At 43.6% G+C, this 15,944-nt stretch overlaps 1 protein-coding gene across 5 annotated transcripts in view; it reads right to left on the bottom strand.

Annotated features, from left to right (window-relative positions):
* The window catches only part of fcho1 (FCH and mu domain containing endocytic adaptor 1), a 75,513-nt gene that overhangs the window by 17,175 nt on the left and 42,394 nt on the right, over positions 1-15,944 (bottom strand). For all 5 annotated transcript variants that reach the window (XM_085138540.1, XM_085138539.1, XM_085138543.1 and 2 more), the window contains 12 exons: positions 15,832-15,906; positions 13,390-13,531; positions 13,048-13,200; positions 9,686-9,790; positions 7,044-7,142; positions 6,296-6,392; positions 6,042-6,159; positions 5,931-5,955; positions 2,892-2,952; positions 764-957; positions 438-456; positions 250-306 (listed from right to left, as the gene is read on the bottom strand). In XM_085138540.1, coding sequence (XP_084994666.1) covers positions 250-306; positions 438-456; positions 764-957; positions 2,892-2,952; positions 5,931-5,955; positions 6,042-6,159; positions 6,296-6,392; positions 7,044-7,142; positions 9,686-9,790; positions 13,048-13,200; positions 13,390-13,531; positions 15,832-15,906 — 1,145 coding nt within the window. The remainder of the gene's footprint in view (positions 1-249; positions 307-437; positions 457-763; positions 958-2,891; positions 2,953-5,930; positions 5,956-6,041; positions 6,160-6,295; positions 6,393-7,043; positions 7,143-9,685; positions 9,791-13,047; positions 13,201-13,389; positions 13,532-15,831; positions 15,907-15,944) is intronic.

The following is a 15,944-nucleotide window of genomic DNA, read 5'->3' as shown; positions in this document are numbered from 1 at the left end:
AAACACAGAGATGCTGCACGAGGCAGATACACAGATGATTCTGACTCTTTTCATAGCAGCAAAAACGAAGCACATCAACCTGAAAACACTCTTACAGATGTAAACAGAGACAGAACTGAAATTTAAAAACTATCAATTGCCTTCACTGTCCATTATTTTTCCCCAATAAGAAATTTATCTTTAGATCTTTATAGTTTATTCTGTGTAAATAAAGGATTGGACTGGATGTCTGGACACTGAAAGACTCACCCCTGCGGGAGGCGGCGTCCCTGTCTTCTGATCGGCCTCCTGCGGTACTCGAGTTTCCTGGACACAAAGTTAAGATATGGCACTTTAAACAAGTTACAAGCAGAGGTATTACTGCACACCAGCAAGGACTGAAAATGTTTTATTTAGTTATTTTTTAAAGCTGTTTAAATGCCAACATTCAAACTTACTGGAGAGATGTCGCTTGACCTGAAAGTCGAGACCGAGAGAGAAATATTCAATATATTGAGCTATGAAAAGGGCAGGAGCTGATATTCTGCTGGTGTTTTTATTATTATCATTAAATCCCATGAAAATACCCAAAGGAACAAAGCTTTAGCTTCTTAATATCTTTGTGCTCCACGGTTCCTGCTGTAAACTTCAAAGTAGTCGTTTCCAAAACGTCATCATATTGTCTCTTTGTGGGATTTACTACGAGTACGTCTTCAGACTGTCTTGAGGAGGGTTAACGTGCACATCTCAAATATATCCTCATTTAAAGGAAATCAAAGCCAACCTGCTGCTTCGGCCCTCTGTTGGGCGGCAGCGTAAGCGCCCCCACGGTAGCTTTGAGCTCCTTCTCCGTGGCTACGGAGCTGCTGCGATTGCTGCTGGCCACCGGTCGGATCTGGATGTGGAACTTCTTGGGCTCTTCGTCGTCAAAGTCTGAATCGCTGGAGTAAAAGTTGGTCTCCTTCTCCTCGGAGCAGCGTGGAGGAGGGTCAAGGAAGAAACTACGTGATGGTTAAATGACACAAAGACTCTGCTGTTTTTAATTTCAGTTAAAATGATCCACCTGAGACGTGAGATTTCAAAAACACAAACAGGGAAATATAAATAATGAAACTGGGAAACATTTCATTTAATTAAAATCTGAACAAAAACACAACCTGCAGCAACGAGGGGCCGACAGACGGACACGATGAACGTAAGCAGGACCACCGCTTCCTGCAGGTACGCGGTGCAGAACTGTCAAACTGCCACTTCCTGCCACATCATTACCCACAAGAAAAGCCACACCCCCTTCCTCCTCTCCTTCAATCTGCACATGAAAATGCTACGTGCACCTTCAGACTCTTAGTGTCTGCGGGGAGCTTAATGGAGAGATGGCGAGCAGCCTCCTCACATCCACTCACGCTGCCGCCGAACATGAACGCAGCCGAGCTGAGGAGCAAATATGAGGCGGCTCAGCTTAACCAAACTCCAGTGAAACAGGATTAGTCACGCGAGTCTGCGTCTACGGTTAATATGGAAACGTCGCAGACACGTTGGTTAAACTCCATCTCTCACCTTCTGATTACATCCATCCATCTTCATCCGCTTTATCCGAGGCCGGGTCGCGGGGCAGCAGCCAGCAGAGAGGCCCAGACCTCCCTCTCCCCAGCCACCTCCTCCAGCTTATTCGGGGGAACACCAAGGCGTTCCCAGGCCAGCCGAGAGATATAATCTCTCCAGCGTGTCCTGGGTCTGCCCCGGGGCCTCCTCCCAGTGGGACATGCCTGGAACACCTCACCCAGGAGGCGCCCGGGAGGCATCCTTGTCAGATGCCCGAACCACCTCAGCTGGCTCCTTTTGATGTGGAGCAGCGGCGGCTCTACTCTGAGCCCCTCCCCGATGGCCGAACTTCTCACCCTATCTCTAAGGGAGAGGCCAGCCACCCTTCGGAGGAAGCTCATTTCTGCCGCTTGTATCCGCGATCTCGTTCTTTCGGTCACTACCCACAGCTTCTTCTTCTGATTACAATCCATTTAAAGATCACCGTAATCCTTCTCAGGTAAGGCGTCTCTCAGACTTCATGCAGGGATCTCAGGGGTTATTATTTGTTGTCACGCAACTTGAGTCGAGCTTTCCTTCGGTCACAGCAACAAAAGAGACGCGAATCATTCGGAGCAGCGATTGTTCTTGGTCCTCGTTATATTTGTGCTCGTTCACATTTAGACCCAAGACTCAACAGGAAGTTTATCGAGATTTAGTTGATCAAAATCGCCGTCGTTTACTCTCTTGGAGAGTTTCTGAGCGGTGCTCGGACTAAGTTAGAAATACTAACGGGGAGGGCGGGAATAAGACACTGTGGACACTGTGGTTCATGTTCATTACCAGGCTGCTAAATAAAGACTTTTATGACATATGGTGGACATTCATCAATTAAATACGGGCATGAAATTGAAATATTGCAGACATAAAAAGACAATAGTGGCTGTAAGAAGCACTCAGCCTCTTGGGTTGGAAGTGTTCGTGTACTCAAACTGTTACATTAAATCAAAAACGTTAATGTTCCAAAGAGAACAGATTGCTACAAAATGATCTGAATAAACCAAAAACTAAATAAAAACTCCTCAGAGGGCGAGACACCGCAGACAGGTGACGGAAACAAGGAAAGATTACAGACGATTCTTTAGGACACAAGTTATTAAAAGTTACTCTGAGCTGGTGCCATCGACTCCCAGTAAGGTAACGTGTTACAGAAGACTCGCCTCCACGTTTTCAGCTCATTTCTAAACATTTTGGTGAACACTGAGACTTCTCTGTGGCGTCTTTGTTTGCTACGCATCTGGATCATCAGTTATTCTTCATTACAGGTTCAAAACAGAAATATTCCTTAATGGTCTTTCCTGGCCCTGAATGCAAGAGGAGCAAAAGGATATCGTTCTGAGTGCTGTCAGCTCGGATGACGAATCCTTCGTCGTCTACTTCCAGGGGGGAATTCTGCGGGAATGAATGGGAACATACGTGCACAGAGGAGGGAGACACCAGCTGGATCAGAGACAAGCGGCTGATATCTGACACAAAGAAGTGTTTTGTCACACGGTGTAACTGAGCACTCCGGCCTGTGCGCACTGAGAGCTTTCCATTAGTGGGAATAAATACAGCTGAAAAATATGACACTGTTTGGTGCGAGTCAGTGACTAACTACAGCTGCTGTGCATTAAACACATTCTTGCCAGCAGCTCGCTGAAGCTGCTCGCTGAAGCTGCAAGAGCATTTCAAGTTTGACGGAAATCATTTAAGCGAGGCCGGATGTCTGGGAGCGAAATCACAATAAAGACGAGAGGAAATCCAAACTAATGCCTCGCCAACATGGGAGCAGTTATTTTTAGAGCGCGGGCTTATTATTAAGATGATATTTCATTACACGCGGTTTCAACAAACAGACCTCTGTGGGTCAGCCTGAGATGACAAGTGTAACCGAGAGCGCCGATGTGTTTTTGAACAGCATCGCAGGGAAACACGATCTAATTAAGGAGCAGTCGAGTGATCTAGTTAATATGACGAGATTATAAAAGTCACATTAATAAGACAAATGCAACTGCAGCCACGTGCTGTAGATGTAAAGATCAATGATTTTACATTAGCACTCATCGATTACACGTCGGCCTGCTGTTGTCTCCACGTCACCCGCTCGGCATCAAACATATAAAATCAGTGATAAACTCTAGAAAGTTAAACATGAAGAATGAGCCGTTTTTCTCGTTTCTTTGAGCTCTGCGTCGATGAGGTCGTGCTGCAGAGTGGCGTCATCTTAGCAAACCTGGCCTGCACCAAGGTGTTCAAGGTTAAATGAAAGATTTATGTGTAAAAAAAGGCAAAAAGCCTTCGAAACTATGATTATTACGACAAAGTACTGTGTAACGTTTTTGACCTCTGACCTTTCCTTTAAGGGAAATGTGTTGATCTGACGGTCAAAGTGTTAATACTGTTATATAAAACACAACACACAGGGAATGATGCACGGGGATTCCTCAGATCATGTTACTTTGAACCTTTGACCTTTTCTTAACCCTTTAAAACCGACCATAGAACCAAGTCCGCCAGAGCTTATATTATATTTTTACATGCTGTGGAGCCATTTTTGGGAGCATTTCAAGTTGCTATACATCAATACAACCATTATAGCCCAGATTTTAATAATATGTCTGCATTAAGTGCATAGTAATTACATAAATTGCAAAAAAGTGCAATAAACTACAAAAAAATTGAAAATCGTTTTTGTTTTTTTAACATATATTTCTAGTTAGAGAAATTTAAGAGGCTTATCCCTCAAAACTGTAAATACAAAAAAGTTGCACAAAATAGTTTCCCACCACAGGAAATTTATTTTGAGTGTCTTCATAGTTTTACTTTTGAAATACACCAATTTTTATACACTGCAGGAAAAACGAAAATAAATATTATAGTGCAAATTTGCAAAAAAGCAGCATATGCATCAAAATAAACTATTTCCAGCAGTGCAATATGAGTCCTAAGCATCCCAGAAACCACACAGAAAGTCATAAAGTCAAACATAACTTTTAAAAACACCAGTATAGGCTCATTGAGGCCCGGACGGTAAAAAACTACATTTCCGCGAAAATGACGTCACTTCCGGTTTCGGGCAGGTCATGGCAGACATGCGAAAGTTCACGCTGACGTCTGTTCCAACGTAGGAAGTGTTATGAACAGCTGATCGGATCGGCAAAGCGTGTTTCTGGAATATTATGTTTTTGTTGCTGCAAGTGCTTTTTATGCAGTTTTTGCAAAACTATATGTGGAAGGAAACTGTGACCGAGGACAAGCTGATGGCATAAGATGTAAGTACAACTCCTCCGGTTTCATATGCAAAAAAAATTATTGTGCTAGCTCACGTGGTTGCAGAGCTACCGGGATTTAAAAATAGTTACGCAAAACAGAGCGTGCTGCTCTGACCGGTTTTAAAGGGTTAAAGGTCAAACTTTCATAAATTGTCTTTTATCCTTAAAACATTCTTCTGCCTTTGTTTGTATTGGAAATATAACATTTGACCTCTGACCTCACTTGTACATTTAAGATCTTATTTCTTCATCTCTAAAGAAAATCTGGTCAAGAGAAAGAGAAGAAGCTGCTCAGCTAGTTAGACTAGTTATTCATGATAACCACTGCAAACTTCTTAAAGGTCATTTAACCTCCTAGGACCTGCGTCCACATGTGTGGACGTCACATTTTGGGTTATCTAGACCAAAATCAATCAATTTTGCTTCACATGGGCCTGATATCCACTTATGAGGACTTTATGCTGCTATTGTTTAAACGAGTATCCTCATATGTGGCTCTGATTTTTCTTAAAAACAAAAATAAGGTAAAAAAATAAATAAATCTGGTAATTCTTTGTTTTTACATTCATCTGGCCCCAATCAGCCCAAATATCAAAGAGAAATAAAAAATGCTGTGGAAGAGTTCAGGTCTTAGGAGGTTAAAGATAACAAAACAAAATAAAAATATACAAAAAGAAATTAATTTCCCCTAAAAAATAAACAGTTTACTGTTTTTTTACTTATTAATCTAATCATAACCTTTAAATAAAACACAATTTCATATCTAAACTTTAAGCAGCCACTGACTTAATTAAAGTCCATTGATCGAGTAACCAAACCTGTGTAATTAGATTACTCTCCGTGTTTTCAAATCTCAGTCTGCTGGACGACACTGTGGCAGCGACCACACACACCTCTGTTTACAGCACAACTCGGTGGGTACGCAAACACATGCCCTCACGTGGAGCGCTGCACTTCCCCTCTGGCACAAGTTTGTTCCCAGAAGTACCGAAATAGACCGAGGAAACCCCACACCATCAGACACACACACACACACACACACACACACACACACACACACACACACACACACACACACACACAGGAAGGCCTTTAAACCTTTTGTGAAACACTCACCAGAGCCTCGGTCACGGCCGAATCGCTGCAAATAAGACGAACACGCAGGTGAGTCAGAGAAGCCCTCAGAGACTCGATGTGTATTATTGGAGCAGTGATGCGCACACTCACGCAGAGTCCGGCTCTTTGTCCCTCTTGCCCAGACCTGGTATCCTGAAGGCTTTCGCTCGACTCTTTTTCCCTCCTTCGGGCGCCAAAGCTGTCATGTATTCCTCAAATCCAACCGCAGCTGCATGAAAATCACACACACATCCATTTAACCAGTCACAGTTTGCTTCTGTGAATCAGCTTCTGCTACTGTTATGAATGTGGGTGAACTTCTGCAGCTGAACGTTTCCTCCTAACTGGACTCGAGCTCACAGTACCTGGACGATCTTTGCCCGTGCCCTTCTGTTCAGCAAATTTCTGAATGAGGTTTTCGATGCCGATGTTCTCCACGTTCTGCTTGAATTCTTCGTGAACCTACAGTTGAGAACAGCAGAAGGATTTATTTGGTTACTGACCCAGAACCAGGACACGCTGGAGAGATGTAACCTCTCCCAGAACACCTCACCCAGGAGGCGTCCGTGTCAGATGCCCGACCCACCCCAGCTGGCTCCCTTCGATGTGGAGGAACAGCGGCTCTACTCTGAACTCCTCACTCCATCTCTAAGGGAGAGTCCAGCCACCCATCGGAGGAAGCTAATTTCCGTCGCTTTTATTTGTGATCTCGTTCTTACGGTCACTACCCACAGCTCGTGACCACAGGTGAGGGTAGGGGCCTAGACTGGCCGGTAAACCGAGAGCTCTCTCTTCACCATGACGCACCGCTACAGCGTCTGTGTGCTGATGCGTCACTTCCTGGCTCTAGTTTACCCACAAACACTGTTTGTTTAAAATAAGCTGCACATAAAAATCCCCCAACAGAAAACGAAGCACATGCTGTTTATGGTCATACTGGGAAACGCTGGAATCACCATTCCACCTCTAACACATCTGCAAGGACACCTAGCGTGCGGTCCACTATCGCCGGCTGTCACCACAAATCCTGAAGCAGATTTGTGGCTCTGCTCGGTTCTCCCACCGAGCTTTAAACAAACGTAACTCCAGGAGGAAACGATGAAAGAAGCGTACCTGTCCCACCTGGACGTGGGTGTCTTCTATGGAGTGGGAGTAACCTTTGATGAGCTGTTTCATCTGCCGCAGATGAGCCTCCTCGATTTCCTGAAACTTCTGCTCGAACACACACAGACAAAGACGGTGAGACAAGAAAAGCCTTTGCTTTACGGCTCCAAAACCCTCGTGTGGCGTTTGAGATTTAAGAGCTACTTAATCCAAATTACTCCAATAAATAAGCTTCTACTTTAAAACTGACAGTTTTGTTGCTTAAGTATGTAAGTTCATTATAATTGAAGGTATTTGTTGTCTGGACTAGCTACAAAAATAGCCTTTTGGCTAACGCTGGTCGCTTTTAAATAAATTGAAAAACATTTCCACATCGTGATCGTGGGGCTTTGTTTTTTTCTGCATTTTAGGCAGGCAGTACACTCTTCAAACTCGACCTTTATTCAATAAAATGGAAATAGCCTTTGAAAAAGAGCCGAGCTGCAGCTGGGCGGTCAGCCAGCTACGGGGGCACCGACTCGCCAGGTCGTTAAAGCCGCGATAATTCGAGAAGATTTAGCATTCGAGTTTGATCTGGCTCTTTATTCAGCCAGCTCATTTGTCGCTGTCTGCTTCGGGGGAATTGTCTTGATTTAGGGGAAATTGGCTTTCGGTGGAGAAGCAAGCTTATGAGCAAGCTTGTGCCAGCTCCTTTACTCCAATTATACGTGCAAGATCTGGGCTTGGAGAGCAAATATGAAATACTGCTGCTGTCAGCCTCAGGCGGAGTCCTCATTTCCATCTGTACTGTGACACGACTCAAGGTTTCACTGCAACGCTTCTGTGTATGTAACTGGTTTCTCCCTGAAACATCACAAACTGCTCTGAGTCTGAATCATCTCTGGTGCATTTGGTTTAGTTTGGCAGTGAGTTTGTGGATAACGAGCTTCAACAGTTAGTCGAATAATCGTTTAGGATGGCCGTCGCCAAAGTGGTCCAATCAATAACTTATGCCTCACGACCAGAGATGGGCAGTAATGCGTTACTGTAATCCGATTACTTTTTTCAAGTAACGAGTAAAGTAAGGGATTACTATTGCAAAAACGGTAATTAGATTACCGTTACTTTCCCGTAGGAACGCTGCGTCTCATGACAGTGACGTAAGCGAGTGCGACGTTCGTGACAACAGCTGTGTGCAGATCAACAATGGATCATATATCGAGTGCAGAGAGAGTATGAGCGTGCAGCGTTTAAAGCGTGGAAGTACTGACCTTACTTTGAGTTTGATTCCATAAAAAGTGACAAAAACATTAGTGTCCGTTGTGCGTGGGAAGAAAACTTCTTTTTACAGCGAAAAAACCCTAAACTTCCAAACAAGCACCGAGTAGCTACGACGTAATGGGAAACTCACAGAGAAACTCGCGGATTCTTCCACTGACCGCGGCACACCTGCACCAGGGTAACCCTCCGCCTACCCCACTCCTGCTTTACAGGTGAAAATAGAGCAACAGGACCGCTAGTCTTTGACTTTATTTATTTTCTGCTGTGTTTTACTTGCATCTATTTGAAAGACTGAGTGTAAACACACAAAATATTTTATTTTATGTGCTGGAATGTGCAGAAAATAGGTTTAAATATTAAACTAATTTCTTCCAGTCAGAGAATGTTGCAGATAATTAAATTTTTGCTTGATGCATAAAGTTAAAAGATTAAAACTAATAAAACAAGTTTTAAAAAGAGACTTTTCCATTTGATTACATTTTGTATGATGATTATGCAGAAAAAGTAGAATTGGGCTGAAAGATCTATCACTTTATCACCTATTCAGGTTGTAAATCGTGTTTAATTACTTTTGAAAATAAGTAATCAGTAAAGTAATGGGATTACTTTTTTGGGGAAGTAATCAGTAATTAGTAACTGATTACTTTTTTCAAGTAACTTGACCAACACTGCTCACCACTGACTTTGTATCGTGTGAAGGTGCGCGTCTGTCAACTGCATCAACAAGCAAAATGCAGCTTTAAGCTTCTCCCTAAAGCCGGTGTTGTTTTTGGTGTACGTCACGCTGCCCTCGGCTTCTCAGGAGTTTCATATTTACAGTTCCTGCAGGAGGAATGTGCGTTAACAAACACCGCGTGCGTTTTCTTCTTCTCTTGGTCGAATTAAAAGGCGTGAGGATTTTGATCTTATAAAAAGCAGCCTTCCTCCACCCGGACGACCGACTCCTGACACGTTGTTCTTCCAGGTACTTCCTCATAATTACTACCAGACCTTTTCCTTCAGAGCTATTACAACAGATAATTGGTCGCTGAGATTCCTGTCGCCATCTCAAATCTAAAACACAAAGCTGCTCGACGGGGTTTGTTGAAGATTTCCATGGTAACAGCAGCAGTAACCATGGAAGTGCAGAGCCGGTGATTAAAGGTAACGAGCAGGGTTGCGGGATGTGTGCACAGGTCGGTGGGCGTTTAGGAGTCGGGGGCAGAGGTTTCCTTTTTTGGGCAAAGCAGGATGTAGGATGACAAACGAACAGATAAGAGCGAGTTCTCGTGTGGTGGGAGGACACGGAGAGAAAAATCCAGCCCGAGAGAAGCAGAAATGCATAAATCAGTAAATCAGAGGGTGGGAGAGAGATAAAAGTGGCTTTAGGCCCAGCTGGAGTCGGCGCTGACCTGGGCGGACTCGCTCATCTTCTGCTCAAACTCTCCTCCCACGCGGTTGTACTTCTCGATGCACAGCGCGAACGACTCGGCTGCTTTCTTTGACTTCAGCTCCGCCTAGTGAGGGGAAAAAGACAACGGCCCTTAAATACTGACCCTCGATCACAAGGCGGACATAAAAGTAAATGAGTCCATAAGAGAACGAGACAGATTTGTTAATAAATGTCTGCAGCAAAGCTGGAACACATCAAATATGCTCAGATTATGTAACCAGTCATCAACTGGCTGTCCTGCAATAAGAACGACTTTGTTACAACTTCTCAAATGTGACCACGTGCTACTTTTAAAACATATTTATGACACTTTTGAGTGTTGACGGTCGTTAAAGGCTCACCTGTGAGCTCTCAGTGATGAACTCCTACTACGATAACTACAGATTAGTTTGAGTGTTCAGGTTCTTTCTTTCTAGCTTGCTTCAGAGTAGTAACCCGTCTACACCACGAGCCTTTGAGCACATCCCTCCTTCAACACGACAAGCAGACAGACACGGGAGTCTGAACCAAAGGAACGTTTCTTGGATTGAAGGCTTACGGGCCGGTAAGTATCCTGAGTTAAACGGGGATTTTACAGCTTTCTTATAAACTTTATTAGCAGTTATGTCACCACGTTTCCCCTTTTTGTTCTCTTTGTCAGATTTGAATTAAATTTTGGTGAATCTTCGTCCTCTTTCACCTGCCAAGGTTTTAAAGACATCTCCTGTTGGTGGCATACCGGTGTGTTCACAGACTGTTTTTAATAACCTTCACATGAGTCTAACCTTCAAGTCTTTTGAAAAGGGAGCGCCGCCTTAATTCAATTCAGTTCAGTTTTATTTATACATCAACAAATCACAACAACAGTCGCCTCAAGGTGCTTAATATTGTAAGGTAGACGCTACAATAATACATGCAGAGAAAACCCAACAATCATATGACCCCCTATGAGCAGCATTTTGGCGACAGTGGGAAGGAAAAACTCCCTTTTAACAGGAAGAAACCTCCAGCAGAACCAGGCTCAGGGAGAGCCTTGAGATTAATAATAAGTATGATTCAGTGCAGAGAGGTCCGTTAACACATAGTGAGTGAAGAAGAAACACCTAGTGCATCATGGGAATCCCCGGCAGCCTACATCTATTGCAGCATAACTAAGGGAGGATTCAGGGTCACCTGGTCCAGCCCTAACTATATGCTTTAGCAAAAAGGAAAGTTTGAATCTTGAAAGTAGAGATAGTGTCTGTCTCCTGAATCCAAACTGGAAGCTGGTTCCACAGAAGAGGGGCCTTGGAGTTTCTGGGTGTATAAACCAGTACGTATCCCTCCCAAAGAGCACCTCAGACAGAAGTGGGATGAATCCAGGAAGCGTTTCTTCTGAAAGACAGCTGTGCATTTAGTTTGTTCGGCCGGCTGCTCCATGATTCTCTGCTCCCATCTAAACCTCATCAAAACGCAGTTCTCGGTGCCAGACAAGGTCTGACAAGATTATTAATATACGAGTTTTAATGAACTTGCATGAAAATATATTTTAAATGTTAATTTTTACAGAACTACCACGACCTGTGGCCACAGAATAGCAAAGACTGTACACGAAAGACAGCCATAGCTGCGCTTTGACTGCTGCCATGTTAGTTTTTAGGAGACAGAAGTGACCAAATGATTAAAAACATTCAGCAAACAACAGCCAGGTTTACCAAACTGAATCCATACAGTGCACGGGAGTGAAGCACAGAGGCACTGACATATTTAGATAATTTCTTAAAATATAAATAAAGAAATTCCAGTATCCAGATAGATGAATAATAAATAAAATCATCTATAACACAGCTGCAATGATGAGGAAACTACTTTTCTACCAGGCTGTATGCATCGGCTGCATTTAGTGTGTAAAGTTGGGTATTTTAATACCAAGATCTGCAGTTTTTCAAGGTTCCTGCAGCCACTTCCTGAGAAATAACATTTTAATTGGTGTAAAAAATAAACCAGCTTGCAGGAGATGAGGGATACCAGCCTACAGTGTCAGCTGCAGAGGAAGGACAGACCAGTGTGTACAGCTGTGGGCAGCTTATAACTAGACAAAGTCAGAATAGCCGTCATATCAGACCTTCTGCAGCAAACACCCACACACACGTACAATCTACTGATTATCAAGTGTTTCCCAAATTTAATCAAACCAAACTTTATCTGTGATGCTGACAAAGACACTGATGCTGATTTATCACTAGATCCAGAGAAATCCTGTCTCCATAATGGAGATAACTGATAATTATGACTAATTAATGACAGTTAACTGACCATACTTATGTTCCAGTATTTTTTTTAATGATGGCTGTTTTTATTTTATTGTAAAGATATTCTGTAATGTTCCTGTTATTGTATACTCTTACATTAGTTACAGCTCTATTAGCACATTTGTGTCACTCTGTGACTGAATGAGTACTTTTTGTGGACATTTCTGCACCTGAGAAATGTTTTTGGTCTTGTCACGGCTCTTTCTAACGAGGCTATATAACAGCACCGACTGCCATTAAGTACCAGGATGAAATGTTTTGACCCACTATGTGTCCCTACGCTGGTGCAGGGGACCTGGGTTCCTTCACGTGCACGCCAACGTCCAGCCTCACGTGGTGAGGGCATGCAGGCAGTTCCTGGAGGATGAAGGAACCGATACCACCGACCTAAATCCAACCGAACACCTCTTTGACGTGATGTTTCGATGCCACCAGGTTGTGCCTCAGACAGACCGGGAGCTCAGCGGCGCCCTTCTCCAGGGAGAGCATCATGCAGGACATCCATCATCTGAGGTAGTCAGGCATGCTGCATCGTTTTTTCACTTCGACTTTTGGAGTATGTTTGAATTCAGCCCTCTGTAGGTCGATCATTTTCTCTGTCACCCTTTTCCTAACGGTCCATATCAGTAGATCAGTATCCAGCATGTTCCCCATGGAGATCTGATGTGTTTTCAAACTGTTCCTTTATTTTTTTGAGCAGTGTATTTAGGTAAATATTCTTCAGTTGATTGAAACTCGAGGTTGCTCATTCCTTTTCGAGCCACGCTTTCAGTTTATGAGATTTTCCAAGGCCAGCATGAAATATGTAGCCTGGCTCCCTCACGCTGCTGCAGAGCTTCTCTATCTAGTTGATATTTACTTAAAACAAGAGATTTCTCATGCTCGAGACTTAACATCACCCAGGCATTCATGTTTTTAAATTATTGAATCTAATTCAAACTTTCTGAGCGAGATGATGCTGCAGCAACAACAAACCTCTGCAACAACAGAAATATTTCATTTCATGCGACACTTTGCGGTTAGTTTCTGCGGTGAGAAAGGTTAGGCGAACCTTCTCCAGCTCTTTCTGAGGACCTCCCTCCTTCCTGAGTCGATCCAGCTCTAAACATTTGGCGTGGTAACCCTCCTTGGACTTCTGAAGCTGTCCGCTCTGAACCTGAAGCACCTGCACCGCCTCCACCGTCCCCACCATCTCCTCCTTAGTCTGGTTGATACACAGAAACATGCATAAAGAACAAAGCCTACATATGGACATACTGTACAGGGGATCATATGCAAATGCACCAATTACATGAAGGAAAGGATGTTAACTGGATATCCTCTGAGAAAAGAGTTGATCAGGACTGGCAGGACTGGGGTGAAGTGTTTTTTTCCCCTCACTTCAGATACGTACCTTGCGGTGAATTTTGACCTGCTCATCTGCGTACTTGTTGATATCACGGATGAGATCGTTGAACTTCTTCATCAGCTCGAGGTGGCAGAGGGCAAGTTTGTCTGAAGACACCCTGAAAACATCCCACATGGGAGCAAAAGTCCTGGAAAATATGCAGATAGGAATAAGAGATAATCAACATGTAAATCCACTGTTGTCCTAAAGACTCCTAAGAAATCGTTGACCACTGAGTATTTCATAGGTATATTCGTTCATGTCGGGCACCATATTAAATCGTTTTTATCATCACTAACAGGACTAAATGTTTCCAAAAATGTAAAATTACATTTGCAGTTATTATTTTACACAAATTTATTCTCATTTTGTTACTCAGAGATCACTGAAATTGATTTGCCTTCAACCATCAAGCATAAAAGTCAGTCTAATATTTTGTTGGTCCCCATTTGGTGCCGAAACTACGGAGCCCCGCAGGGGACATGGGAGAAAAAGAAAATTAAGACGGACTTTTGCGAGATCTCGCAAAACAAACTCGGGATCTCGCAAAAGTTTTAGCCGCATTCTTCGGAGGCCGCCAGCTCGAAGCCGACCGGGAGGTCGAGGCACGATGTGCCGGGAAAGCGCTGTTCCTCCCGGCTGTAGGTCTCGACCTCCCGTTAGCTTCGAGCTAGTGTGTCAGATCTCCGAAAACGTCGGAGCACTTTTGCAAATATGTGATGTCTTGTAAACCGAGCAGATATCTGACGTTTACACAACTACATTCACGCCTCAAAATATCTTAAAAGTGTATTTTGTGACCCAGAAAGAGTAATATTACAACTAAGTAGCTGCCGCCATTGTTGGAATTCAAGTTTTGCGAGATCCCGAGTTAGTTTTGCGAGATCCCGAGTTAGTTTTGCGAGATCCCGAGTTAGTTTTGCGAGATCCCGAGTTAGTTTTGCGAGATCCCGAGTTAGTTTTGCGAGATCTCACAAAAGTCGGTCTTAATTTTGTTTTCTCCCATGTCCCCTGTGGGGCTCCGTACCGAAACAACCCTGACCCATTGAGGCGCAGACTCCACTAGACCTCTGACGGTGTGCTGTCTGAAGATGTTAGCAACAGTAAGTTGGGAGGTGAGGCCTCCACGGATTGGGACTCGTTTGTCCAGCACATCCCACCAACAATTGACTAGACTGAGATCTGGAGAATTCGGAAGCACCTCAAACTTGTTATGAACCTCAAAGCATTCCTGAACCATTCCTGCTTTGTGCCTGTGTGCATTATCCTGCTGAAAGAGGTCATAGCCATCAGGGAATACGTTTCCCATGAAAAAGTGTACATGGTCTGCAAAAATGCTTAGGTAGGTGGTACGGGTCGAAGTAAATCCACATAGATGGCGGGTCCCAAGGTTTCCTAGCAGAACTCTGCCCAAAGCATCACACTGCCTCCGCTGGCCTGATGCAGATAGATAGCAGATGAGGCACATGTACTTGATGATCCATGTGATATAAAAGAAAGTCTTCTTCCATCACTCCGTGGTCCAGTTCTGAAGAACATTGTTGGTGCTTTCAGTTGTGGACAGGAGTCAACACCCTGACTGAGCACCGACTGCTCGAACAGAACCAGCATGAACTCTTTTTCGTCTGTTGATGGGACCACACAGGCCGGCCTTCACTCCCTACACACATCAGTGAGGCTTGGCTGCCTACAACCACGTCGCTGGTACGTCTGTTCCTTCCTCGAACCAATTTTGAGAGACACTGACCACTGCAGACCAAGAACATCGATGGTATGGCTGATCGATGTATGTGGAAATCAATGATGCGTGGAAATCAATGATGCAGGGCTCTCACAGCCCTGTCTGTGCTTTGTTGCATATATAATCACAGCAGTGATGTTGGACTGCAACAATGTAGCACGGAGTATACATGCAGCTACCAGACGACGCAGTTTAAAAACTACCTAAACTCTAAATAATGCCAAGAAAACTTTTTGTTGTCTTATAATGTGAAGTAAAAAACAAAACTCAGCTTATTTGGTTGTGTTTTGATAAGATTTGATTGACAACAGCCAAACAATCCACACACTCTGAAATATGATCAGCACAGCAAAGTATTTCCAAATGAGCCAAATCAGCTTTAAAACAAACAAATACAGAAAAACTTTTGAACCATTGCAGACTTGTGTGTTCATGTCCACTGATTCAGTCCTAGAAGGTAATTATACATACAGATATCATCCATCAAGGAGTAGACGACATGACTGGAACGATATAGGCTGAATGGCATCACAAATGTGGGCATTTGGTGCCACAGATGGTGCTCATCCATATCTCATATGCAGCCATATGACCATTACATCTATAATTAGCAAACCAGCACCTTCTGGGATATAAAATCTATACAGTAATTTCCTGAACCCCTTCACAGGACGCTGCCCTGTTGTTATCGTACATGAGGTACTCACCCTTGTGGACTTCCATTGCTGGCCATTTTAGCTAGTTTACTCATTGATTTAGAGTAAGTCTCCTCGATAGCAGCCCTGTAGGGAAAAAAGTGAGAAAAACATATATATGTAAG

Source organism: Neolamprologus multifasciatus, chromosome 17, assembly GCF_963576455.1.
Source record: "Neolamprologus multifasciatus chromosome 17, fNeoMul1.2, whole genome shotgun sequence".
NCBI lineage: Eukaryota > Metazoa > Chordata > Actinopteri > Cichliformes > Cichlidae > Neolamprologus > Neolamprologus multifasciatus.
The sequence above is the reverse complement of the archived record's forward strand: the minus strand, read 5'-3'. Positions and strand labels throughout refer to the sequence as shown.